The sequence below is a fragment of the Myotis myotis genome, unplaced genomic scaffold, assembly GCF_014108235.1.
Source record: "Myotis myotis isolate mMyoMyo1 unplaced genomic scaffold, mMyoMyo1.p scaffold_m19_p_6, whole genome shotgun sequence".
Classification (NCBI taxonomy): domain Eukaryota; kingdom Metazoa; phylum Chordata; class Mammalia; order Chiroptera; family Vespertilionidae; genus Myotis; species Myotis myotis.
This window is the reverse complement of record NW_023416368.1, coordinates 38,199,142-38,226,822: the sequence shown is the minus strand read 5'-3', so window position 1 is coordinate 38,226,822 and position 27,681 is coordinate 38,199,142. Positions and strand designations below refer to the sequence as shown.

Below are 27,681 nucleotides of genomic sequence, written 5' to 3'. Positions count from 1 at the left end.
ACAGACATTCTTGTGTTATTCCTATCTTAAGGAGAAAGCATTCAGTCTTTTATCTTTAAGTATGATATTACTGTTGGTTTTTTTTGAGATATATTTTTATCAGGTTGAGGCATTGATATTAAAAATCTTTTTAGATAAATTATAATATGCAGTCAAGAAAACCAGTGATCTAAGTCAATGTTTAAGGAACTAAGATAATTTGTTGTATTATTCCTATTAAAATTTCATTAAAGAGTAGTGGAAAAGTTTAGATACCCAGTTTTACTCCTATTAGATGAGCATCTTTTTCTTTTATATGATTAAATTACAAATAGCATCTAGAAAACATACTTTTAAAAATATGTATATTTTTATTGATTTCAGAGAGGATGGGAGAGGAAGAGATAGAAACATCAATGATGACAGAGAATCATTGATCAGCTGCCTTCTGCACACCCCCTACTGGGGATGGAGCCCACATCCTGGGCATGTGCCCTTGACCAGAATTGAACCCGGGACCCTTCAGTCCACAGGCCGACACTGTCCACTGAGCCAAACCAGCTAGGGCTAGAAAACTTATACTTTGAATGAATTATTTGTCCGTGTATTTCAGACAGAAGGATGCCACGGAGAAAGAAAAAAGTTAAAGAAGCGTCTGAAGCTCAGAACTTGGAGAAGAAAGATGCAGAAACTTCCAGTCCTGTCAATGTGAGGAGGAAGCGTAAACTGGAGGATGCGTTCATTGTGATATCTGATAGTGATGGAGAGGTTAGTATTTTGAAGTGTGAAGCTCTAGGTCTCAAACTAGGCTTTCTTACCCAAGACTGGTTTGTGTTGTGACTAAACCTTAATGCCAGCTTGCCAGACCTTGCAATTTTTACTCCGTTTCATTTTGATCATGTTATTTGAGTTCTTGCAGTAGACTCTGGACTTGCTTCTGTGCCTTCAGCTTTTTCTCTCTACATTTCACTTAGCTTACTCCAACTTTAAGATTTCAGATTTTATATTTTTGTACTTGATTGCTTAAAAATTTGTGACTGTAATACCTATAAGATCAGTTTAGAACTTTAATATGGTTTACTCTATCAGAACCTTTACAGTCTAGTCTTACTTATATTCTTATCAGCTGTTCATTTCTTGTCCCCTTGCTAAGACTATTATCACTATTAAAATTTTCCCTATTTGATGATCAAAAAGTTAAATATTTTTAATCAGAAAGATTGAGAATTTTTTCCTAACTCTATTGGATATATATTTTTAAAATTTCCTCATAGTACAGTTTTTAATTAGGGTTTTGTCAAATAGTTATTTTTTTTTCTTTTTAAATATATTTTATTGATTTTTTACAGAGGAAGGGAGAGAGACAGAGAGTTAGAAACATCAATGAGAGAGAAACATCGATCAGCTGCCTCCTGCACATCTCCCACTGGGGATGTGCCCGCAACCCAGGTACATGCCCTTGCCCGGAATCGAACCTGGGACCCTTCAGTCTGCAGGCCGACGCTCTATCCACTGAGCCAAACCGGTTTTGGCAATAGTTATTTTTTAAAGATGTAAAAGTATAAAGAAGAAAACAAAGCAACCCATCAACTCTACCACACACAGATATAGAATTTCTAAAAAGTTACATAATGCTAAATCAAAACAGAATAAAAACTGTTTGAAAACAAAACAGTATAGAAAGGTATGGAATGAAGATGTATACCTTAGTCAGTGTATGTTTCTTGTGTTCTTCCAGGAAAAAAAACAACCTCATGCATATACCATCAATAAAAACTTTTATAGAATAGAAATCATGCTACACAGATTGTTTTGCTTTTTCCACTTAACATTTCTTGGGAGATCTTTCTGTAATAGCACGTATAGCTCTATCTCATTAAAATTTTTAAAAATTGTCAGATATGTCACACATGTAGGAGAGTGGCATAAAATGTAAATGCATAGTTAAAAAAATAATCTGAGCACCTGTATTCACCATCTTAGAAGCCCTCTTGATTTAGTGTGACCCTCCCCAGTTGCATCCCTTTTCACCCTTGTAAAGGTAACCACTGTATTTGTTTTATCTTTCCATGCTTTCCCTTACGATTCTACCATATTTATATTTATGTCTAAACAGTATACATATATATGTTGCAAAACTGAGTCTTAGTGGTTAGGCACTTCTGCCAACATTTTTCTATAATCTACCTTTTCCCAAAGATTTGAAATTTTATCTTTATTATAAATTAAAATCTTGCCTATACATTTTTTTTTTTTTTTTTTAGATTTTAAAATTTTGTTCCATTGATCTGTCACATATTTTTGGAATAACTGTTCAGGCATTATTTTGGGTTATTTAGGTAGGCACTTGGATCTGCTAATAATGACCATTTTCTTTCTTCCTTTCTAGTACTTACAGCTAATTTTTTTGTTTCATTGCATTGACTGTAGCCTCCAAAATAATGTTAATTGTTATCAGTGATAGAGCACATCTTTGTTTTGAATTTAATTGTGGAAGTATTCTGATGTTTTGTTATTTGTTTCTTATTTCTATATTTATTATAGAAATATCCTTTAATTGCTTATTTTCTATTAGTATTTTTAGGAATGGATGTTTAATCAAATGCCTTTTCATTATTTAGCAAGATGATGGCATAGTTTTCCTCCTTTAATCAATTAATATATAGTTCATTAATACATTGTCTAATGTTGGAACATTTTTGCATTTCTGGAGAAAAAATTTTACTTAGTCATGATGTATTACATTAACATAATATAGAATTTACTTTTTCATATGAGTTTTGCATTTGTATTCCTAGTGGCATTGAGTTTTATATAATTGTCTTTTTTTTTTTTTTACTATTTCAGATATTAGTTTCCGATTTCTGCTATAATATAGAAAGGAAGCTTTTTATTGTTTTTTTATGTCCTACCGCAGTTTAGATAATAAAGGAATGATCTGTTCTTTAAGATTTACTAGCACTTGCTCATAAAACTGTCCTACCAACTAATTTTTAATATACTCTTCATGTTCTTTTCATGTCTTGGTATTTTTGTGGATTTTTTAAAGACTTTTTTGTTTTGTTTTAGAATGTAAATGAGTAAATGGTATAGTCATCCAGGAATACACTTATTTGGTCTTGAAAGTTGAAAATTGAATTAATGATTTGATACTTCTTTTGCTCTTTGTACTACTGACAGTGCTAATTCCAATTTGTTCTTCAGTTTAGATATTAATTCCTTTGGGAATCCTTGCAGATTTTCCAAGACTGGGTCAATTGGCCATCTGTTGTGCTTCCATAGAACCTATGCTTACTTCTGTAGTATTAGTTGTTATACTGTTTTGAAATTGCCATTGTGCTTTTTTTTTTTTTTTTTCTTTTTTCTTTTTTCTTTATTGATATCCTGGTTATTATTCCATTGATTTCTTTTTTTTTCTTTTTTTTTAATTTAATTAAATCTTTATTGTTCAGATTATTACATTTGTTCCTCTTTTTTCCCCCCCATAACTCCCCTCCTCCCAGTTCCCGCCCCACCCTCCGCCCTCACTCCCCACCCACTGTCCTCATCCATAGGTGCACAATTTTTGTCCAGTCTCTTCCCGCATCTCCCACACCCCTTTCCCCCCCAAGAATGGTCAGTCCATTCCCTTTCTATGTCCCTGATTCTATTATAATCACCAGTTCATTCTGTTCATCAGATTATTTATTCACTTGATTCTTAGATTCACTTGTTGATAGATGCATATTTGTTGTTCATAATTTGTATCTTTACCTTTTTCTTCCTCTTCCTCTTCCTCTTCTTAAAGGATACCTTTCAGCATTTCATATAATCCTGGTTTGGTGGTGATGAACTCCTTTAGCTTTTCCTTATCTGTGAAGCTCTTTATCTGACCTTCAATTCTGAATGATAGCTTTGCTGGATAAAGTAATCTTGGTTGTAGGTTCTTGGTATTCATCACTTTGAATATTTCTTGCCACTCCCTTCTGGCCTGCAAAGTTTCTGTTGAGAAATCAGCTGACAGTCGTATGGGTATTCCCTTGTAGGTAACTGAGTTTCTTTCTCTTGCTGTTTTTAAGATTCTCTCTTTATCTTTTGCTCTTGGCATTTTAATTATGATGTGTCTTGGTGTGGTCCTCTTTGGATTCCTTTTGTTTGGGGTTCTCCGCGCTTCTTGGACCTGTAAGTCCATTTCTTTCACCAGGTGGGGGAAGTTTTCTGTCATTATTTCTTCAAATAGGTTTTCAATATCTTGCTCTCTCTCATCTTCTGGCACCCCTATAATTCTGATGTTGGTACGCTTGAAGCTGTCCCAGAGGCTCCTTACACTATCCTCGCATGTTTGGATTCTTTTTTCATTTTGCTTTTCCGGTTGGGTGTTTTTTGCTTCCTCGCATTTCAAATCATTGACTTGATTCTTGCGCTCCTCTGGTCTGCTGTCGGGAGTCTGTATAATATTCGTTATTTCAGTCCGTGTATGCTTAATTTCTAGTTGGTTCCCCAATATAAGATCGAGGGTCTCATTAGTTTTCTTGTAGATCTCATTAAGTTTATCGGCGGCTTCTAAACAGTTCTTGAGAGACCTTAAAAGTGTGGTTCTGAACTCTATATCTTCCATTGACAATTTTGTCCTGTTTCTTTGTCTCCGCATTTTGTTATGCTTCCTTGGTGCACCCCCTAGTGGTCTTTGTGCGCAGTCTTATAGTTAAACCTTGATTGTTGTAGCTAATACCAGGGAGGGTTTGACCTCCAGGCCAAGTGGCTATGAGAATCAGCTGTGTCAGCAGTGACAGAACTTCTGTCCTCTAGGGAGGTGCTAATCTGGCGTTTGCCTGAGGCTATCCGGCAAATGCCTCTGTGCAGGGCTTGGGCGGGGCGGGTCGCACAGGATCAACAGGGTGGGCCGGAGAGAGCAGTTATGGCGGCTCTCAGTCCTGTCCCCAGGGGCTCTGCCTCGCTGAGTCCCAGCACCCGCTGCAAAGCTCGGAGAGAAAGCTGCACTCGCTCTGACCGAAGCCAGACAGTCCCGCTTCTCCTGTTTGAGTCTGGGTCCCTAAAGACTCGCCCGTATCTGGAGCTCAGAGTCTGCGACTCCCTCCCGATTGAAAACGCCAACCGCGCCCTCCGCCGCCAGCCCGCTCCGCGCACTCCGCACCTCAGAATTTGACTTCAGCACTGCGCCTCCTCTGAGTGTCCGTATGCGTTTCTCTTTCCTCCTAGTTGTAGGACTTCCACTCAGCCAGCGTTCCTGTGGTTCTGGGTGATGTCCGTTCCGTTTTTTATTTTCACTTTTGAAGTAGTTGTTCAAGGCAGCAAACTCCGGCGTTAACCTATGCCGCCATCTTGGTTCTCCCTCCATTGTGCTTTTCTGCCTTCATCACTGGACCATGATTTCCTAGAGGGCAGGAATTCTTTATCTGTAACATTTAACATTTATCTGTAACACTTTTTTTTTTTTTCTTTTTTTTTTTCTCAGTTGTTTTTATTATTTTTATTTTTTTTTTATTAAATCTTTATTGTTCAGATTATTACATTTGTTCCTTTTTTCCCCCCCATAACTCCCCTCCTCCCAGTTCCCGCCCCACCCTCCGCCCTCACTCCCCACCCACTGTCCTCATCCATAGGTGCACGATTTTTGTCCAGTCTCTTCCCGCATCTCCCACACCCCTTTTCCCCCCAGGAATAGTCAGTCCATTCCCTTTCTATGTCCCTGATTCTATTATAATCAACAGTTCATTCTGCTCATCAGATTATTTATTCACTTGATTCTTAGATTCACTTGTTGATAGATGCATATTTGTTGTTCATAATTTGTATCTTTACCTTTTTCTTCCTCTTCCTCTTCCTCTTCTTAAAGGATACCTTTCAGCATTTCATATAATCCTGGTTTGGTGGTGATGAACTCCTTTAGCTTTTCCTTATCTGTGAAGCTCTTTATCTGACCTTCAATTCTGAATGATAGTTTTGCTGGATAAAGTAATCTTGGTTGTAGGTTCTTGGTATTCATCACTTTGAATATTTCTTGCCACTCCCTTCTGGCCTGCAAAGTTTCTGTTGAGAAATCAGCTGACAGTCGTATGGGTATTCCCTTGTAGGTAACTGAGTTTCTTTCTCTTGCTGTTTTTAAGATTCTCTTTTTATCTTTTGCTCTTGGCATTTTAATTATGATGTGTCTTGGTGTGGTCCTCTTTGGATTCCTTTTGTTTGGGGTTCTCCGCGCTTCTTGGACCTGTAAGTCCATTTCTTTCACCAGGTGGGGGAAGTTTTCTGTCATTATTTCTTCAAATAGGTTTTCAATATCTTGCTCTCTCTCATCTTCTGGCACCCCTATAATTCTGATGTTGGTACGCTTGAAGCTGTCCCAGAGGCTCCTTACACTATCCTCGCATGTTTGGATTCTTTTTTCATTTTGCTTTTCCGGTTGGGTGTTTTTTGCTTCCTCGCATTTCAAATCATTGACTTGATTCTTGCGCTCCTCTGGTCTGCTGTCGGGAGTCTGTATAATATTCGTTATTTCAGTCCGTGTATGCTTAATTTCTAGTTGGTTCCCCAATATAAGATCGAGGGTCTCATTAGTTTTCTTGTAGATCTCATTAAGTTTATCGGCGGCTTCTAAACAGTTCTTGAGAGACCTTAAAAGTGTGGTTCTGAACTCTATATCTTCCATTGACAATTTTGTCCTGTTTCTTTGTCTCCGCATTTTGTTATGCTTCCTTGGTGCACCCCCTAGTGGTCTTTGTGCGCAGTCTTATAGTTAAACCTTGATTGTTGTAGCTAATACCAGGGAGGGTTTGACCTCCAGGCCAAGTGGCTATGAGAATCAGCTGTGTCAGCAGTGAGAGAACTTCTGTCCTCTAGGGAGGTGCTAATCTGGCGTTTGCCTGAGGCTATCCGGCAAATGCCTGTGTGCAGGGCTTGGGCGGGGCGGGTCGCACAGGATCAACAGGGTGGGCCGGAGAGAGCAGTTATGGCGGCTCTCAGTCCTGTCCCCAGGGGCTCTGCCTCTCTGAGTCCCAGCACCCGCTGCAAAGCTCGGAGAGAAAGCTGCACTCGCTCTGACCGAAGCCAGACAGTCCCGCTTCTCCTGTTTGAGTCTGGGTCCCTAAAGACTCGCCCGTATCTGGAGCTCAGAGTCTGCGACTCCCTCCCGATTGAAAACGCCAACCGCGCCCTCCGCCGCCAGCCCGCTCTGCGCACTCCGCACCTCAGAATTTGACTTCAGCACTGCGCCTCCTCTGAGTGTCCGTATGCGTTTCTCTTTCCTCCTAGTTGTAGGACTTCCACTCAGCCAGCGTTCCTGTGGTTCTGGGTGATGTCCGTTCCGTTTTTTAGTTTCACTTTTGAAGTAGTTGTTCAAGGCAGCAAACTCCGGCGTTAACCTATGCCGCCATCTTGGTTCTCCGGTCTCAGTTGTTTTTTTTCAACATTTATCTGTAACACTTAACAATATGCTTGGCCTATACCAGTAGGCATTCTCAAAAAATATCTGTATCAGGTTTTTCTTGTTGGTGCTGTTTTATTTGAATATTTCTTTAAGAAAATGTTTTAGTTCCTGGTTCAAAAGAAGCCAGGAACTATCTTGTTGTTTTTAAACGTAAAGATAATGGCACAAAGCCAACATCACTGGGGCGTCATCATAGCTTGCTTTTGCTGAGTAGTTACTTGCTCTGATCAATTTCATTCTTACTCTCATCAAGGTTCTAATTTAAGAGATCAAAGATGAGCTTTTGAAAACCTTGCCATTGTGTTTGATTTGCCATTTACTAACTATGTGAGCTTTCTGGACTTTTTATTATATATGAGACTAGTAATACTCTATAGGATTGTTGTGAGGACTATGAATAAAGTAAGTAAAATTTTCTAGAGTGGTACTTCAGTAAATGATAACTGACATTGTAAATGTTCAGGATGGCAGAAGAGTAAAGCTAACTGACTTATGTTGATAGCCCTATTGTCTTCTTCCCTTACATTTTTCTCATGTTAACAAAATAACAACACTAAAAAATCCAAAGGAGAAGCAAAGAATATTTGGAGTTTTATGGTTGGATAGAGCTAGTTTTTCCTGACCTTACACTTACTGAGTCTCACTTTTCTCATCTATGAAATGGAGGCAGTGATATTCTTCACACAGGAATTTTGAGAGGAATTAAATGAGGTAACGTATATAGAGGGCTTGGCACATAATGATATACAATATATGGTAACTATATTATTATTACTCTTATTTTAAAAAGCTTCTATTTTGTGACAAAAATGTGTATTAATTACTAGCTAATATTTAAAATTTTTTTAAAAATTGATTTCAGAGAAGAAGGGTGAGGGGGATAGAGACAGAGAGAGAGAGGGAAAAAAACGCATCAGTGATGAGGGCGAATCATCGATGGGCTGCCTCCTGCATGCCCTCTACTGGGGATCAAAGCCCCACAACTCAGGCATGTGCCGTGACTGGGAATTGAACTATGACCTCCTGGTTCATAGGTTGATGGTCATTCATTGAGCTACATCAGTTGGACACCAGCTAATCTTTTAACATTTATACAATGTCTCTAGATGAAAAGTACTTCTTAATATAGTATGGTAATAAAATAAGAAATTCACTCATCTCAAACCATTCCTCTCTAAAGCTTGTAGACTTACATTATAAGAAGCACATTTATATAAGAGACCACAAAAAGTCTGCTGTGTCATAAAATCACTTCTTTGATACTAGTTGGAGCATCTACCTGACTGCCTGAAAGAAGATGCCCACAAGGGTCAGTAACCAGTTGGATTTTGTCAGTGCCAAAACAGTCTGTGGGACCAGTTGATGAATTGGATTTGTTTATTCTTGTTTTTTTCAATCTTCAATTCCCCATTTTCAAGATTCTCAGTTGTCACTTTGAAGTGTTTCAGTCGGATAAAAGTCTTTGGTTTCCTGGAAGTAGGAAGATGCACTCCTGTACTTACAACCCCTTCTTGCCCCCCTCACCCTCTTTTAGAGAATAGTTTCTTGAATCTTACAGCATTTGTTTTGCTTTTAGTATCTCTTTACCCTTTTAATAATGTTAACTAAATTCGGGTATGTGCACTTCAAATTAAAATCAGCTGTACTATACCCAGAAGCATTTTTCTCCAGTCCTTTACTTAGGCACTGCTGCAATGTTTTTTGTATAAAAAGAGAGCTTATTCAATGAATATGTCCTATATCTTAGCAGATTCTTTTATAGATATTAACATTAAAGATTTTAATCTAAAGTTAATGTGGTAATACTTGAAATTGTTCACTTTTTGTAGGTTAAAAAGTTGCAGAAACAGTGAGCATTCATTTTGTAGTTCAGAATTCTCCACAGAATTTTTCCCTTTAATCTTATATCATATCTCAGCAAGTAATAACAGTTGTTTATGATCCATTTACATATCACACAATGAAGAAAATATTATTGAATTGAGTGCATTAGCCTTAGTCTTTATGTAATTTATAATTTCTACTATGCACAGTAGTTTGGCTGGTATTTTTCAGTAATGGAATGTTGATTAACATTCTGGCACAAGTTCCTTAATCTCGGAAATTTTCCTGTTGTTACTCCTGGCTTCATAAAAAAGTAAAAGTTTAACCCTTTATGGTTTTAAACGTTCAGAACTTAATGTTTGTCAAAAATAAAGCTGAAAGAATTTTTCTATCATCAAGCTCATCACACATTTCCTAAAAGTACTGCTGAGTTGCCAATATCTGTGCACTCATGGGGTTGCAATGAAAATATGTTGCTAGCTTTATTTATTAATTGGTCTTCCATATCATGATCTGCCTTCTGAATATATTAAGCTATGTTGCCATTGGAATATGGTACTTGAGCTACCTTCTTTGCCTCAGACTCACCCATTATTTCCAAATAGACAACTTTGCCATCTTTAACTAATTTCTTTCTATATAGTTTTTTTGTCTTAGTAAATATAGTATTTATAAGAAATCCATAAAGTACTAATGTGTATATATGAAGTATTAAGCATCTGTGTGAGCTTATTAATTTAATACTCAGATTTTAAAATTTATTTTCAACTTTGTTTTCTATATAAATGTTTAAGTTTTCATAGTTTTTTAGTTAGTATGTATTTAGAAATAAGATACTCTGATTGTTATGTACACCATCAATTGTGGGTTCAAAACTGAACTCAACATATGAAGGATTATACTTCTGAGTAAAACTAGAAGTAAACTTTTGCCCTTTATGTCTTCACAATTACTTGGATCATTATTATTATTATTTTTTTACTGCTACTGCTATTTCAGAAAGATTTGTTTTTTTCTTGATGACAAAAGTCCAGTGAAGCTTGTTTGAAATCTATAAATTAGGATTTAAAATAAATAATATAAAGTTTTCTTTTTTTGTTTAGCTAGTAGTATTAAAGTATAACTTTAAAAATGGGCCTGATTGAAAATATAGTTAATATAAATTATAAATAAATCTATTTTTTCTCAGATATTTATAGACTTTGAATTTTAATAAATAACTAACTTTAAAACAGCACATATTATTATAACTTGGTGTTTTTGCAAATGACTAGTCTGCAGCTTTCACTGTGTAAATTCTCTTATCCTGCATGGATGTTGTAGCAATGTCAGATTGCTGTAAAAGTTTCTAAATGCTTATTCTCAATTTCTGTGCTTATTTTGTTGCAGACTAGCAACAATCAGTGTGCTAATTTTCACCTAGAGATCATACTTTGAGTAGCATTGATTGAGGTTGTTTACAGTCTTTTACAATGACAAAACTTTCCACTGTGAACATAATTATTCACAAAGAGGTTAAATATCTGTAGAATAAATTCCAGAAGTATATTGCTGTACAAAGAGTGTGTTGTATATTTATGATTTTAGAGGTTATTTCAAATTTGTTCTCTAAACTAGAATATTGCATCCATTATATCCCATCAGTGGTATGAGAGTACCTGTATCCCCACAGTAAGAGTTCTATAAACATTTTAATTTTCACCTAGTATTGGTAAAAGAAATATAGTATCTATATAATTGTTTTGATTTGCATTTCCAAAGTGAAATTGAGCATCTTCTCATATACTTACTAGAGGCCCAGTGCATGAAATTCATGCAGGGGGTGTGTGTGTGTCCCTCAGCCCAGCCTGCACCCTCTCCAATCTGGGACCCCTAGAGGGATGTCCGACTGCCCGTTTAGGCCCGATCCTGGTGGGCCTAACTCACATTCCAGGACTGTTTGCTCCCAACCACTCACCTGCCTGCCTGCCTGGTTGCCCCTAACCTCTTCTGCCTGCCAGCCTGATCACCCCCTAACCACTCCCCTGCCAGCCTGATTACCCCCTAACCACTCCCCTGCCAGCCTGATTGATGCCTAACTGCTCCCCTGCCAGCCCAGCTGCCCCCAACTGCCCTCCCCTGCAGGCCTGATCGCCCCCAACTTCCCTCCCCTGCTGGCCTGATTGCCCACAACTGCCCTCTCCTGCTGGCCATTTTGTGTCCACATGGGGATGGCCATCTTTGACCACATGGGGGTGGCCATCGTGTGTGTTGGAGTGACGGTCAATTTGCATATTACTCTTTATTATATAGGATGAGTCCCTTGTGTATGTTTTTCCAGGAAGTGTCTTAACATGTCTTTTCCTATGGGAAGAGGCTAAATATTGTTTTGTTAATTGATTTGTAAGAGGTCTTTATATATAGTCATGCACCACTTAACATCACATTCTGAGAAACACATTGTAGGAGATCTCATTCTGTGAATATCATAGAGTGTACTTACACAAACCTAGATTTACACAAACCTAATCTTACACACCTTAGGCTATATGGTATAGCCCTGTGGTTGGCAAACTGCGGCTCGTGAGCCACATGTGGCTCTTTGGCCCCTTGAGTGTGGCTCTTCCTAAGCCTTAGGAGTACCCTAATTAAGTTAATAACAATGTACCTACCTATATAGTTTAAGTTTAAAAAATTTGGCTCTCAAAAGAAATTTCAATCGTTGTACTGTTGATATTTGGCTCTGTTGACTAATGAGTTTGCCGACCACTGGTATAGCCTATTGTTCGTGGGCTACAAACTTGTACAGCATGTTACTATATAAAACAGCACAAGATTAATCAAGAACAAGAGAAAATGATGCAATCAAGATATATGGTAAGCACAAGATGTATGAGGTTACTGCTGGTGTAACATGGCATACTGTTTTACAGCAAACTTTTTTGGTAAGTAGAAGGAATATACTCTAAAATAACAACAAAAATCATAGTAAATACATAAACCAGTAACAGAGTCGTTTATTACCATTATCAAGTATTATGTACTATATACAACTAGTGGCCCGGTGCATGGATTCATGCACATTGAAAAGAAATTAATTAGAAGAAATATTTTAGTATCACTATTCACCCTTTCTCTATAATAGAAGTGTCAGGTTGGTCACTTAGCCTTTTAAATGCGCCAGCGAAAGCTTTATATGTATCGTGCATATGCGAGTTAATGTTTATTTTTAAATTGCCAGTGCGCATCATATGTACAGGTCAGATGGACGTACGGTTGGCAACTTAGCCTTTTATATATGTAGATGGAAGGTAGTATGTACTATGCTTTTATATGACTGGCAGCAGTGTAGATTTGTTTACACCAGCATCATCAAAACATGTAATATGTTGTGTATGATGTTGCATTGACTATGATGTCACTCAGTGATAGGAATTTTTCAGCTCCATTATAATCTTATGAGACCACTGTAATATATGCAGTATGTTGTTGAGTGAAATGATTATGCAATGTATGACTATAAAAGGAAAATTAGCCCTTTGTCTGACAAATGTGTTGCATACTTTCTCCAAGTTGTTCTCTTGCTTTTTGACGTACTGATTAAAAAAATTTGCACTGAGTTAAAACATTATTTTTTAAACTTTTTTTTTTGTTGTTAATCCTCATCCAAGGATATTCTTTCTATTGATTTTTAAAGAGAGAGGGAGGGAGGGGCAGAGAGAGAGAGAAACATTGATGTGAGAGAAACATATGGATTGGTTGTCTTTTGCATAGTCATAATCGGGGATTGAACCTGCAACCCAGCTATGTGACCTTGGTTGGGAATTGAACCCACAACCTATTGGTGCGTGGGCCGATGCTCTAGCCATTGAGCAATACCAGCCAGGGTGATTTTTAAACTTCCAAGCCTTTTCTGAACTTGGGTAGCATGCTTACTACTATTTTGCAGATAGTCCACTTTTTACATGAGCATGTGTATGACAGATAATGTCAGTATGTTAAATATTTTTTATTTTTGTGATATTTATTGGTTCTAGATCTACATTTTTTTTGGTACTGTAAAGGATCTTTTTTTTTTTTTTTTTTTTTTTTTTTTAACTGATTTTAGAGAGAGAGGAAGGGAGAGAAAAACATTGATATGAAAGAGAAACTTTGATTGGTTGCCTCCTGAATGCACCTCACCCAGGGATTGAACCCGAAACCTAGGTACGCGTCCTGACCAGGAATCAAACCTGAAACCTTTTTGTGTGTGAGACAACGCTCCAACCAACTGAGCCACCTGGCCAGGGCAGTACTGTAGAGGATCTTTTACTGATGTTTTCTGTGAATGTTTACAACTGCTGATTCTTCAGAGCCTCAGCAGCCTCCTGGCTGTAGAAGAGATGGAAAGAGTATTACTTTTAATGGTAGCTATCCTGATCATATTTCTTTGTTTTGAAACAGGAACCACAGGAGGAAAATGGATTAGAGAAGATGAAGACAAAACAGTTGAATAGAGCAAAGTGTTTGGCTAAAAGAAAAATTGCACGTATGTTTTTGTTTTTAGAATTGATTAGAAATTATAAGTCATAGTGTTGTACCAAAAAAAGGAGACAGTCTTTATTTTTTCCATTGTTATATGAAATGTTCTCTTTTAGCCATTTTAAGTACTCACAAATTATACAAGTTTTCTTGATATATACTATCTAGTTTTATGTTCTGGATTATTAACTGTCTGTTGCATGTCTCAGTGGGAGGTTAACCTGAATGTTGGGAGATGTAAATTATTGTAAATTATAACCAGCATAATCAGCTTCACACAAATTTTGTACTTCTCTTGTTTAGCTTAGCAGAATCATTTGATAAGGTAATATTTAATGCTGATAAGGTTGAAACTTGCTGACATTTTCCTTAAGGGATCATGCTCCCAGGTGTGATTCTAATTTTTTTCTACTTTTTCTTCTGGTTGAGTTTTTATCTAGTAGAGAGGTAAGGTAAAATGTTTTAGTCAACAGCAGTGTTAATTGACCTTTAGTCTCAGAACATGTTGATATGTGAAAATAAGAGAAAGTAACTAGTGAATGAGAGTGTCCTTTTAATTCTGATTTAATTCTGAGTGGTTAAAGAAAATTTTTAATGGTGGCTTTGTCAAGTTATGTGGCTCTGTGTTGTCAGTAAAATATACATCAAATGATTGAGTTTGATAATTGAAATTGAAGTTTTGTGTTTCTTTAAATAATATATAATAACACATAATTTGAATATGATTATTATTTTAAATATATTTTTATTGATTTCAGAGAGAAAGGGAGAGAAAGAGAAATATCAGTGATGAGAGAGAATCATTGATTGGCTGCCTCCTGCACGCCCCCGACTGGGGACCAAGTCTGCACCCCAGGCATGTGCCCTCACTGGGACTCAAACCTTGACCTCCTGGTTCATAGATTGATGCTCAACCACTGAGCCACACCGGATGGGCTCTCCTGAACTTTAATAGCAAACCATACCACCACTGTATGCGCCCGACAGTGACATTATTTATGCTTTACCAGTTGCAAAAATAATTGATTCACTAACATTCTTTAACAATGACCAGTTGGCTGTGTTTTTTTTTAAAGTATCATTATGAACTCTGGGTTTCAAACACATTTAATATGTTTTAATTCATTATTTTTATCGATAGTCTAGTTCTAGTTTTGGCCAGGGAGAACCTTTTTACTTTGGCTCTTAAATTTTTTTGATATGACTCTGGTAATGTCTTATAGCTTCCCTGCTCACAGATATGACAGGTACTCTAGCTCATCTTCTACATTTCTATTACAGACTTTGAATCAGTCATTTCTCCTAGGTATGCCAGTTGCTTTTAATAGGAAATGATGTTTGGAGATCACATTCTGGTCACTAGGGAAGGTCTTTTCTACTGGGTAAATGGTCCCATCAAGAGGATTCTGATTGAGTAAATTATTCTGGTTAAATGTCGAGCATAAAGCAGTGTGATTGGTATGTAGCAAAAAGCCCTGAAAGCCTGTTCCTGTTTATTCATTCACCAAATATTTGAGTATCTACCAGTTGCTAGGTATTCTTTTTTATATAGAGGTGGACAAAAGTAGATTAATGATAATAAATAATACAGTAATTAGTAAATAAGAAATAATACAAGAATAAACTGTTTCACGTACTCACAACTGTAAACCTACTTTCGCGTACCCCTGTATGCTGGAGATACAATAGTGAACAAAATAGGCACAAACTGCTTTCATAGGAGCTCACAGTCTAGTAACTCTAGTTAATCCAGGATTCTTGTAACTTCTGCTGCCGATCTTGGCCAATACCTTATTTTTTGGGACTTTCCTCATTTATAAGATTATAAAATTGTATTACATGGTCTGTAGTATCTTCACTTAAAAAGTTTAATAATTCTATTCCTTGCCTCCATGCTTATTCATTGTTTGTGGTATCCCTCCCCTCTCTTTCCCTGCCCTTCTACAGAAATGACAGAAGAAGAACAGTTTGCTCTAGCTCTCAAAATGAGTGAGCAGGAAGCTAGAGAAGTGAACAGCCAGGAGGAGGAAGAAGAGGAGCTCTTGAGGAAAGCCATTGCAGAAAGCCTAAATGTAAGCATGCTATGCTGAAAAAGTTTGTGAGGATTGATAAGTAAAATTCTTTTTCTTTTACAGTGTTATGGTTGCATTAGAAACTAATGCTGTAGTAGTTCATAGGATTTTCAACTAATAAATAGTCCCACAATTTTTAAAGCCCATGTTGAATTGTTGATAAACCTAATTTGAAGTGTTTTGCTAATTCTGTATGAAAGAGCTTTCTTCCATCTCACAGATTTTCAGTCCATGGCTTAAGAGAACCATAGTAATTGGCAGCTTCTGAAAAGAATGACCTATTAACAAGAATCCAAAAGGGGCAAGATAAAGCACTTACCTCCCCTATTTTGTAGAGAGAACAAAGAGAATGAGAGCTAGAGGTGGGTTACAGAGAGAAAGAATGGGCAGTTTTAAAATGTTTCAAATAATGTTAAATTGTGATTTGAATAAGTGTAATTGAAATTATTTTAAATATGAAGGATAGTTAGCAGTGACAGGTCCTGAGCCATTTATGCCATCTACTTCTCTATATTAGAAAAGGGTTTAGTATAGAACCTAGGATAGTTATTTGCACATAGTAAGCATTCAGTATGCATTGTGGAATTCGTTTGAATTGTGCATCTACATTTTAAAGAGGAGAATCTCTTAGGGACAGTGGCCTCCCCTTTTTGTCGTTCCTGTGACCCTTCATGTGTAGCTATTTTAATAATAAACCTGATTTTGTTTGGGATTACTTATTTCAGAGTTGCCGGCCTTCTGATGCTTCTGCTACCAGATCTCGAGCTCTGGCCATTGGACCATCTTCACAGTCCCACCAAGAGAAAACCACAGACTCTGGGACCACTGAAGGCATGTCTCCCTGTTCTGACTCCTTGCACTCATCAAATATAACCATATCACAGGGATCTCATACTGACAGTAGATATACAGAAATTCCCTAAATTTCTTTGGTGGTATTAAAGAGGTTAAATCAGAAAGTAGTTGAGATATCACTAATATCCAGCATACTTTATCTCCAAGGAAAAGCCAACAGTTGGTTAAACCCAAAGAAGAGCCTTTTTACCCACATTATGTAGTTCTTGGTAAGTGAGAACTTACCAAGCCCTCTTAATAAAAAAGTTTGTCCTTAGCCCTACTTTTTCTCAAATACCTACAGGCATATGGCAGCTGGTACCTCCATCACTGTTTAAAGGCTCACATATCAGTCAGGGAAACGAGGCTGAGAAAAGAGAGGAGCCTTGGGACCACACTGAAAACACTGAAGAGGAGCCGGTCTCTGGCAGCTCAGGAAGCTGGGACCAGTCAAGCCAGCCAGTGGTTGAGAATGAGAACGTTAAATGTTTTGACAGATGCACTGGCCACTTGGCTGAGCACACACAGTGTGGGAAGCCACAGGAAAGTACTGGGAGAGGATGTGATTTTCACGAAGCTGCCCAGGGTAGGGGGGACACATCTAGGCACTTTCTTCCTGCCTCAGCAGATGCCAAAGGTATCCAGAACAGTGGGGGCACTGTGCACTACTTCTGGGGTATTCCATTTTGCCCAGCTGGAATAGACCCTAACCAGTATACCAAGGTCATTCTCTGCCAGTTGGAGGTTTATCAAAAGAGCCTGAAAATGGCTCAGAGGCAGCTCTTTAAAAAAAAAGGATTTGGGGAACCAGTGTTACCTAGACCTCCTTCTCTGATCCAGAATGAATGTGGCCAAGGAAATCAGGCTAGTGAAAAAAATGAAGGCATCTCAGAAGATACGGCAGATGAAGACAAAGAGGAGGAGAGGCAAGAGTCTAGGGCATCTGTCTGGCACTCAGAAACCAAGGATTTCCAAGAAAGTCCAATTAAAAGCTTGAAAGAGAAACTTTTGTTGAAGGAAGAACCAGCAATCAGTCATGGTCAGGTAAGGTTCATTGATACTGTGATTAAGGATGATTTATTCACAGATTTAAATAAAGATTTTAGCTATGCTTTTTGTGTTTTTCCCCCTTTATTTTTTTCTCCCCCCCCCCTTTATTTTTAATGAAACACATGCCCATTATAGAAAATTCGGAAAGGACAAAAGAGTATAAAGAAGAAAAAGTTACCCATAATCCCAGCACCTAGAGAGGCATATTTCTGTGCATATGAAAACATTTTTTTCTGTTTACTTTTTCAACAAAATGTAAACTTTTTTGTATAAGCTTTGTTCCTTTTCCCCACTTAATAGTTTACCTTAGATCTTTTTTTTATTTATTAACTATACTGGAAAACATTTTATAATATGAATGTACCATAATTTATTTTTTGTGTGTTTTAAAATTTACATTAGTTTTAAAAAGTTTAGTTTTTGAATGGGTAACAGTGTTCACATGGCTCAAAATTTAAAAAGATATAAATGAACTATCTGTCCTCTGTCCCTATCCCCAGCCAACCAGTTTCCTCCCTGGAGTCAACCTTTATGACTAGTTTTCTAGTGTGTCCTTTCAAGAGATTTTATGTAGTACTAGTATAAGCACCTTCCTTTACCCAGGTCATGGTATACTCTACACATTATTCTGTATCGTGCTTCTTTCATTTAATATCTCTATGAGATCATTCCATAACAGTACATATGAGCGTTTCTCTCTTTTTTGGATGTGTAATACACCATGTATAGATGAGTTTTATTTTATCCAATGCTGCTGTTGGTGGACATTTAGGTTGTTACCAGTATTTTACTACTACTGCAGTGATTTCTGTTGTACAGAAGATGTTTCATTCACATGGGAGATATTTGTACAATAATTTGTAGATATAATTGGTGGGTCAAAATATGTATGCATTTACAGTTTTGTTAGCTATTGTCAAATTGCTTATTGATAGGGGTTGTATAAATTTACACTCATTGCAATGTATGAGTACAAGCTTCCCCGTACCCATACCAATACAGTGTTATTAGGACCTCTTGATCTTTGTTAGTCTGAGAGATGAAAAATATTACCTCAGTGCAGTAGTAATTTTCATTTTTGTTACTATGTGTATAGTTGAGACTCATTTGTATTTCCTTTTCTGTGTTTAGATCTTACAGGCATTTTTCTTTAATATTAGCTTTAATAGATTGAAGTTCTTTTACTTCATGAACAGACCACAAAATACTACAAATATTATTAATTGGTACTATTTGGTTATAACAAATAAAATCAAGCTATCTTAATAAAAAAAAGACTTTATCATAAGGAAACATGGTGCCTCATAAATTTTAAAACAGGCTGGTAACCAAGCCTGGAGAATATACTGAGTTTAGAAAATCATTTGACTATCTTTTTCTTAGTGGTTTATAGGCATTCTTTATGTATCAGGGTGATAAGAAACACATACAGTTTTCCAGTTTATGTCCCCCGCCCCCCTCCCCCCCCACACACATAATACATAATGGTCTATTTCCACTTTTGCTTGTGGTAATTTTCTATAATTTACTGAAAACAGTCCCTTTTGGGGGGACATTTAGGTTGCCTTTTTAGTTTTTTTTTCTGACATACCTAGATTGTATTATATATGAAAGCTTATATTCAGTTTTGTTCTCTGAATATTATAAAAGCAGTTATATGATTTTAAACTCTTTATACACTATAAATAGAAAGAGTATTCTTTTTTATGACTATACTGTTCCTTGTTGCTATTTCTGTTTTTAGTTTTGTTTTGCTGTTACCCTATTTGTTCTGTCTCTTATGATAAGGGTTCTAGAAATGGTAGCTATGAGAAATTTTATAGCATAGTGCACAGAGTATGGATTTGAAGTTTGAATTTTGACATTTTTGTTTTAGTAACTGTACCTTTGAGCAAACCTTTAACCCTCTGAATCTGTTTTTTACATCTGTAACATGGGAATAGCAAGTCATTAGTTTAATGATTAAAGTGAATTGTGTAAAGCGCCTAGTATAATGCTTAGGACATTTGGTAAATGGTAGTTCTCTCTAAGGGACTGGAAGGTCATTCAGTGAGAGTACCTTCTGGGAATCACTCTTGCCTGGCATTTTCTTCATCCACGTTATGGAAAAATTGCTGTATGTGAAGAGAAAGCATTTTTCCTAAAAGTACTTTTAGTGACTTGACTCTTTTTCAAATGAAAGGTTATGTTTATAATAACATGTTTCGTTTCCTAGTTTTTTTGCAGTTTAGACATGCTTCCCCTTAAAGGAATAAACTATGCAATGATTTATTGTAACTCAAGTTGTTAGACTTGTCAAGTTCTGAGGTTTGAAACAGTGTCTTGGGAATAGCATGGACGTGGTCAGACCTTAGTGGCTAGCTTTAATAGATTGAAGTTCTTTTACTTCATGAACAGGCTACAAAATACTACAAATATTAATTGGTACTATTTGGTTATAACAAATAAAATCAAGCTATCTTAATTAAAAAAAGACTTTATCATAAGGAAACATGATGCCTCATAAATTTTAAAACAGGATGGTAACGAAGCCTGGAGAAGATACTGAGTCTAGAAAATCATTGGTAATTTTTCTGTATCTCAGTGCTGTATTGTATCTAATTCATTTCCCCCCTGCAGACTGTCTTCCTTTGCTTCTGTCTTTCACATGGTAGGTGGAAAATACTGATCCTGTACAGTTCTCAAACTTAAATACAGATTACAAGAGATTTACTTTCTTTCAGTTCAATTTCAGATTTCTAGGAAAGGAACTTATGGCCCGTTTGATGTTAATAGCTCTCACCAGAACAGTTGGCTGTGGCCTGAAGTGGGTATGTGTCACATTGTACAAATGGCTAGGATACTATAATGCAGTGATTCGGGTGAGGGGCAGTCTTTGGTGAAAAGAAACCAGGCAGACAATCTAGTGAGTATCCAGTGCAGTCATTAACATTAATTTTAGAGATCACTTAGAACTATTGAAAAATGTTCAAAAATTTTTAGAATAAGGTTGAAAGCCTCCACATTAATTTTAGAGATCACTTAGAACTATTGAAAAATGTTCAAAAATTTTTAGAATAAGGTTGAAATCCTACCATCTAGTGATGTATTCCTTCTTTTTTTCTGTACCTATTTTTTGTATGGTTAAGATAATATTTTTGTATTTTAAAGTTAACATGTAAACATTTTCTTATGTTAAAATTATAGATTTCATTTTTAATGATTAATATTCTGGCTTATGAATTTTTAAACTATTATTCTATTGCTGGATATTTTGATTGTGATAAACATCTTTCTGAATAAAAATTTTCTTTATTTAAAATTAGAGTCCTTAGGGATAGGGAACCAGAAAAATGTTGGATTAAAGAGTTATGAACATAAAGGTTTGCTATTTGTTGCCAGATTGCTTTTCAGAAAGGCTGCTCAAATTTATACTCCTTCCTTCCAGCTGTGTCTCAGAATACCTACATCACTGCAGCCTTGCCAACATAGAATAGTATCTTTAGAAAACAGCAATAAACTTACTAATTATATAGGCAAATAATGAAAGTGTTACGATTGTAATTTCACCTCTTGTCTTGGTCTTTGGCTTTTAGGAATTGTGGGTTGAACGAATTTATATTTTTGTTAAATATTTTCTATTGATTTTGGTTTCGCTGGAGTTGCCCACATTTGAGACTACTTGGTTGATAGAGATAGCAAGATAGTCCCAGAAATAGGGATTCAGAAAAATATTCACCCTGAGGCAGATTGCTTACTTTATATGAAGGCTATAAAAGCTTTAAAGTCAGATGTTAACTGGTTTCTGGCATCACTGAGATAATGGGGAAATTGTTAATGAAGATGGAGTGATTATCTTGATGACCGTTCAGGAGGGAAGTGGGGGGTAGTATATTAATGTGATCACTATTTTTCAATGTCTGATCTTTAATTTTTCAGTTCAGATACTGGAATTTGTTTCCCAGAAATGATCACATTGTATGTGGGTATGAGAACTGACTTGACTAACCAAACTTCAAGCTGACATGAGCACCAAATGACAGTTTAATTTATTATGGAGGAGAGACATTTTTAGTGATTGGAGTACTCGGGTCCATCATCTACTGTATCTCCTTCTAGGATGAGGTATATGGAAAGCTGAAATAGTAATCAGAAAATGGAAATTTTAAGAGATGATTCAACTAGTCTATGGAAAGACTTGATATACTACCAGTGCCTGACAACAGAGAATATTTCTATGGTGACCAGATGATATGTCTATTCACTTTCACTTCTCAGGCCATGATGTTGATGACACTGCTTGAATCTGGATCTTTGAATTTTCTTTTGTAGATTTTTTTGTAAACTATCCTTTTCCCATTAATGTATTTCTTTAGGCAGAGAGCTATGTCTTGATTAGGCCACAGTTTCCTTAGTTAAAGTTACATTGCTATCATGCTTCCCTGTTGAAATTTACCTTGATGAAATTTGGGTAATTTGCTTGTTTTACTGTGTTGTTTTCATATTCTGGAAGAGCCTCACTTTACCCCTACCTTCAAATTACTGCTATTGAAGTATAAGTTTAGAAATTAAAAATGATTTATTGAAATGAAGACATTCTTGGGATATGTTGAAATGGTTGGGAAGAAGATCATTTGAGTAAATAATATAACAGTACTGGATAGAGCATGTATTTTGGAGTTAAACAGGTCCAAGTTCCATTTTTGACCAAGTCTATGAATTTGGGCAAATTATTTAACCTGACAAAGTTGCATTTCCCTCACTTCAAAAATAATCTTAATTATTTCCTCAAAAGTTTCTTGTTAGAACTAAAGGATATAATGCATGTAAGTGATTATCATAGGCCTGGCATAAATAGGTGCACAACATATTTTTTTTTAAACTTACTCTGGGAAAGGTAGAGATGCTTTAGCCTAAGGCAGAAGTGGAGGTATCTTATAACTTCTTAGTGCTTTGATTGCTTCTGAAGCCTAAGGCTTAGTCAACAAATCATCCCAAGAAGGTAAAATTCTATTAAATGTACACTAGGTGTCAGTATTTACCTTTTAAAAAAGCATTTTTAAAAAATTGCTTTCAGAGAGGGAGAGGGAGGGGGGGGGGGAGAGAGAGAGAGAGAGAGAGAGAGAGAGAGAGAGAGAGAGAGAGAGAGAGAGAGAGAGAGAGGAGAGAAACATCAATGTTGAGAGAGAACCATTGATTGGCTGCCTCTTGCATGTCCCATACTGAGGATCAAGCCCACAACCCAGGTATGTACCCTTGACCAGGCATGTGCCCTTGACGGGAATTGAACTTGGGACCCTTAGGTCTACAGGCCAACGTTCTATCCACTGAGCAAAATGGGCTAGGGCAGTATTTACCTTTTTTGAGATTTCAGGAATGAAACTGGTTTTTCTCTACTGAGCTCAAACAAATAGGTGACATATTTATTGCTGTTGTATTTTAGTACTTCTGATAGCTTTGTTCAACCTTTATTTTTCATAATGGCTACATTGCTGATCACAGCTTTATCTTCCCTTTGACTGAAGGGATTCCTGTTTTTTAGTACATTTCATCATTTTCCTGAGTAGTAGAAAGATGGCTAACTTGTTTAGGTTATTTATACCCTCTAGGAGACCCTCTAAACTTCAGCCAATAGTTTTACATCTATTGGAAGAAGCCTTACAGTTAGGGACACTTCTCCCGAAGACCACCTAAGTTAGCAGTAGTTGCTTTTTCTGTGCTCTTCTGTGCACCTATATTTAATGAGTAGACATTTGTGACAACTACCATTAATCAAAGAATAGTCTTTTTCTTGTCCAGTTCCTATCTGTTATATTTCATTAAAAAAAACCAGATCTTTTATTTATTTTGTTAGTCCTCACCTGAGGATATTTTTCCATTAATTTTTAGAGAAAGTGAAGAGAAAGGGGGAGACAGAGAAACATTGATGTTAGAGAAACACTTCGATTGGTTGCTTCCCACACGAGCTCCGACCAGGGCCTGGGCTGGAGATGAGCCTGCAGCCAAGGTCCATGCCCTTGACTGGAATTGAACCCAGGGCCCTTTGGTCCACAGGCCAACGCTCTATCCACTGAGCCAAATTGGCTAGGGCTGTTATATTTCTTAAAAGATATCCCTGTAGCCAGATACCAAAACTATAGTGGCAGATTTATAGTAAAAGGAATCTTTATAACCTTCCTTTTGGAATGTTCTATGTTATAAGTATGTTGTGCCCGGAGAGACGTCTTTCATGGATTGCAGTGTTTTTCCCAACTCAGTATTTCCACTGAAAACTGGACTTTTCTCTGTATCTCCTCCTCCCACAACAAAAACTTTATTACTGCTTTACTGAAATCATAATTTGACTCACCAATTAATATTTATGTCTTGTATTTACAAAGTGCATCACATATCTTGTTTAATTCTCTCTTTTTTAATTGTTTTCCTTTTGTCCTTTTTATTTATTTATTTTTTAAAATTAAATCTTTATTCAGATTATTACAGTTGTTCCTCTTTTTTCCCCCCATAGCTCCCCTCCACCTGGTTCCCACCCCACCCTCTGCCCTTACCTCCCCCGCCCCCGCCCACTGTCCTTATCCATAGGTGTACAATTTTTGTCCAGTCTCTTCCCACACCTCCCACACCCCTTTCCCCCCCGAGAATAGTCAGTCCACTCCCTTTCTATGCCCCTGATTCTATTATATTCACCAGTTGATTCTGTTCATCAGATTATTTATTCACTTGATTTTTAGATTCACTTGTTGATAGATGTGTATTTGTTGTTCATAATTTGTATCTTTACCTTTTTCTTCTTCTTCCTCTTCTTCTTAAAGGATACCTTTCAGCATTTCATATAATACTGGTTTGGTGGTGATGAACTCCTTTAGCTTTTTCTTATCTGTGAAGCTCTTTATCCGACCTTCAATTCTGAATGATAGCTTTGCTGGGTAAAGTAATCTTGGTTGTAGGTTCTTGATATTCATCACTTTGAATATTTCTTGCCACTCCCTTCTGGCCTGCAAAGTTTCTGTTGAGAAATTAGCTGACATTCGTATGGGTACTCCCTTGTACAGCCGTGGGCAAACTACGGCCCGCAGGCCAGATCCGGCCCGTTTGAAATGAATAAAACTAAAAAAAAAAAAGACCGTACCCTTTTATGTAATGATGTTTACTTTGAATTTATATTAGTTCACACAAACACTCCATTCATGCTTTTGTTCCGGCCCTCCGGTCCAGTTTAAGAACCCATTGTGGCCCTCGAGTCAAAAAGTTTGCCCACCCCTGCCCTTGTAGGTAACTGACTGTGTTTCTCTTACTGCTTTTAAGATTCTCTCTTTGTCTTTTGCTCTTGGCATTTTAATTATGATGTGTCTTGGTGTGGTCCTCTTTGGATTCCTTTTGTTTGGGGTTCTCTGCGCTTCCTGGACTTGTAAGTCTATTTCTTTCACGAGGTAGGGGAAGTTTTCTGTCATTATTTCTTCAAATAGGTTTTCAATATCTTTCTCTCTCTCTCTTCTTCTGGCACCCCCATAATTCGGATGTTGGTACGCTTGAAGTTGTCCCAGAGGCTCCTTACACCATCTTCATATTTTTGGATTCTTTTTTCTTTTTGTTTTTCCGGTTGGGTGTTTTTTGCTTCTTTGTATTTCAAATCTTTGACTTGATTCTTGCAATCCTCTAGTCTGCTGTTGGAACTCTGTATAATATTCTTTATTTCAGTCAGTGTATGCTTAGTTTCTAGTTGGTTCTTTTTCATAACCTCGACGGTCTCACTAGATTTATTGAGGGTTTCACTAAATTTATCGGCGGTTTTTAGAAAATTCTTGAAAAACCTTAAAAGTGTGGTTTTGAACTCTATATCCAGTAGTTTGCTTTCCTCCATTTCTGTCATTTGTGACCTGTTTCTTTGTCTTTGCATTTTGGCTGCTTCCCTGTGTTGATAGAGTGGCTTTCTGTACTAGGTGTCCTATAGGGCCCAGTGGCTTAGCCTCCCCAATTACCTGAGGTGTACACTCTTGGTGTACCCCTTTGTGGGCTTTGTGCACAGTCTTGTTGTAGTTAAGCCTTGATTGTTGTAGGTATCACTGGGAGGAATTGACCTCCAGACCAATTGGCTGTGAGAATCAGCTGTGTCTGCAGTGGGAGAACTTCTGTGCTGGAAACACCCTTCTGGGGCAAGACTTGCTTCAGTGGGGCTTTGGTGCTCACTGAGTTTGCCCCCTGAGTGTGTCCCTTATGGATCTGAGGCGTTGTAATCTGGATGGTTCCACTCTGACCACTGGGTACACTGGCTCTTGGATCTCTAAGGAAGTGCTAATTTAGCCTCTGCCTGAGGCTACCCAGCAGGAGCTACGGAGAGATCTGCAGATTCCTCTTCTTTGTTTGGGATTTGGAGGTGCCTAGATGAGGCCCAGCTGTGAAGCAGTGCAAGCTTCTGTGAGACCTTGGGCCTTCTTTTGGTTGTTCTGGGTCTCTCTGACCCAGCTGCAGTTTGTTAGGTAATTTCAGATTGCAAAGAGCCAGGGCATTCATATGCAGAAGCCTCTGTGCACAGCTTGGGTGGGGCGGGGTCTCAGGGAATCAACAGGGCAGAACAAACAGCTATGGTTGATCCTCAGCCCAGCCCTAAGAGGCCCTGCGTCTCAGTGTCCCGGTAATCGCTGCAAGCACCACTGAGAGAAAGCCGCCCTCGAGTTCCGCCCACTGCCAGACAGTCCAGTTTCTTTCTGTATGAGTCTGGGTCCCCAGAGACTCGCCCGGAACTGGAGTTTAGAGCAGTCAGGAGCTTGTGTCTCCCTCCTAATTGAAAAAAACAACCGCGTCCTCAGTTGCCAGCCCTTTCCACGTGCGCCTCCATACCTTTGCACTTTACTTCTGCACCTCCTCTGAGTCTCAGTGTGCTTTTCTCTTTTCTTCTAGTTGTAGAATTTCCACTCAGGCAGCCTTCTTGTGGTTCTGGACGATGTCCGTTTTGTCTTTTAGTTGTATTTTCGAAGTAGTTGTGCGAGGCAGCAATTTCCGGTGTTTACCTATGCCGCCATCTTGATTTCTCCCCTTGTTTAATTCTCATAGCACTCTGTGAGGCAGTTGTTGTTTTTTTAAATATATTGTTATTGATTTCAGAGAGGAAGGGAGAGGGAAAGACAGATAGAAACATCAATGATGAGAGAGAATTATTGATCGGCTGCCTCTTGCACGCTCCCTACTGGGGATCAAACCTGCAACCCAGGCATGTGCCCTTGACTGGAATTGAGCCTGGGACCCTTCAGTCTGCAGGCCAATGCTCTGTCCACTGAGCCAAACCAGCTATGACTAGGCAATTTAAAAAAAAATATATCTTTATTGGTTTTAGAGAGGAAGGGAGAGGGAGAGATAGAAACATCAATGATGAGAGAGAATAATTGATCAGCTGTCTCCTATACGCCCTCTAGTGGGGATCGAGCTGCAACCCGGGCATGTGCCCTTGGCCGGAATTGAACCTGGGATTCCCTAGTCCGCAGGCTCTATCCACTGAGCCAAAACCGGCTAGGGCTAGCTAAAAAATTGTTAATACTCATTTTAAGATGAGGAAACAGCCAGGCTGTTGTTGCTCAGTGATTGAGCATCAACCTATGAATCAGGAGGTCATAGTTCGATTCGATTTCCGGTCAGGGTACTTGCCCGAGTTGCAGTCTCAGTCCACAGAAGGGGGCATGCAGGAGGCAGCTGATCAATAGTTCTCTCATCATTGATGTTTCTACCTCTTCTCCCTTCCTCTCTGAAATCAATTAAAAAATATCTCTATATATAAAAGGCTCAGTATCCCTCCGACCATCCGACTGGTAGCTATGACGTGCACTGACCACCAGGAGGCAGACGCTCAATGCAGGAGCTGCCATGACGTGCACTGGCCATTTAAAAAGAAACGGCACCGCAGATCTAGTGCTGACAAACCAACACTCAGCTTCCCCCAAGTGGGACACAGGCCCCACCACTACCCAGGAGAGACACTCCACCAAATCGCAGCTGATGCTGCTGAGACGCCATGGTGCAAAATGTGGT

General features: G+C 37.8%; 1 protein-coding gene across 6 annotated transcripts in view; it reads left to right on the top strand.

Moving 5' to 3' along the window:
• The window catches only part of UIMC1 (ubiquitin interaction motif containing 1), a 98,145-nt gene that overhangs the window by 3,277 nt on the left and 67,187 nt on the right, over window positions 1-27,681 (top strand). For all 6 annotated transcript variants that reach the window (XM_036312156.1, XM_036312159.1, XM_036312157.1 and 3 more), the window contains 5 exons: window positions 593-747; window positions 13,649-13,733; window positions 15,674-15,798; window positions 16,524-16,629; window positions 16,937-17,676. In XM_036312156.1, the coding sequence (XP_036168049.1) occupies window positions 601-747; window positions 13,649-13,733; window positions 15,674-15,798; window positions 16,524-16,629; window positions 16,937-17,676 (1,203 nt within the window). In that variant the 5' untranslated portion in view covers window positions 593-600. The remainder of the gene's footprint in view (window positions 1-592; window positions 748-13,648; window positions 13,734-15,673; window positions 15,799-16,523; window positions 16,630-16,936; window positions 17,677-27,681) is intronic.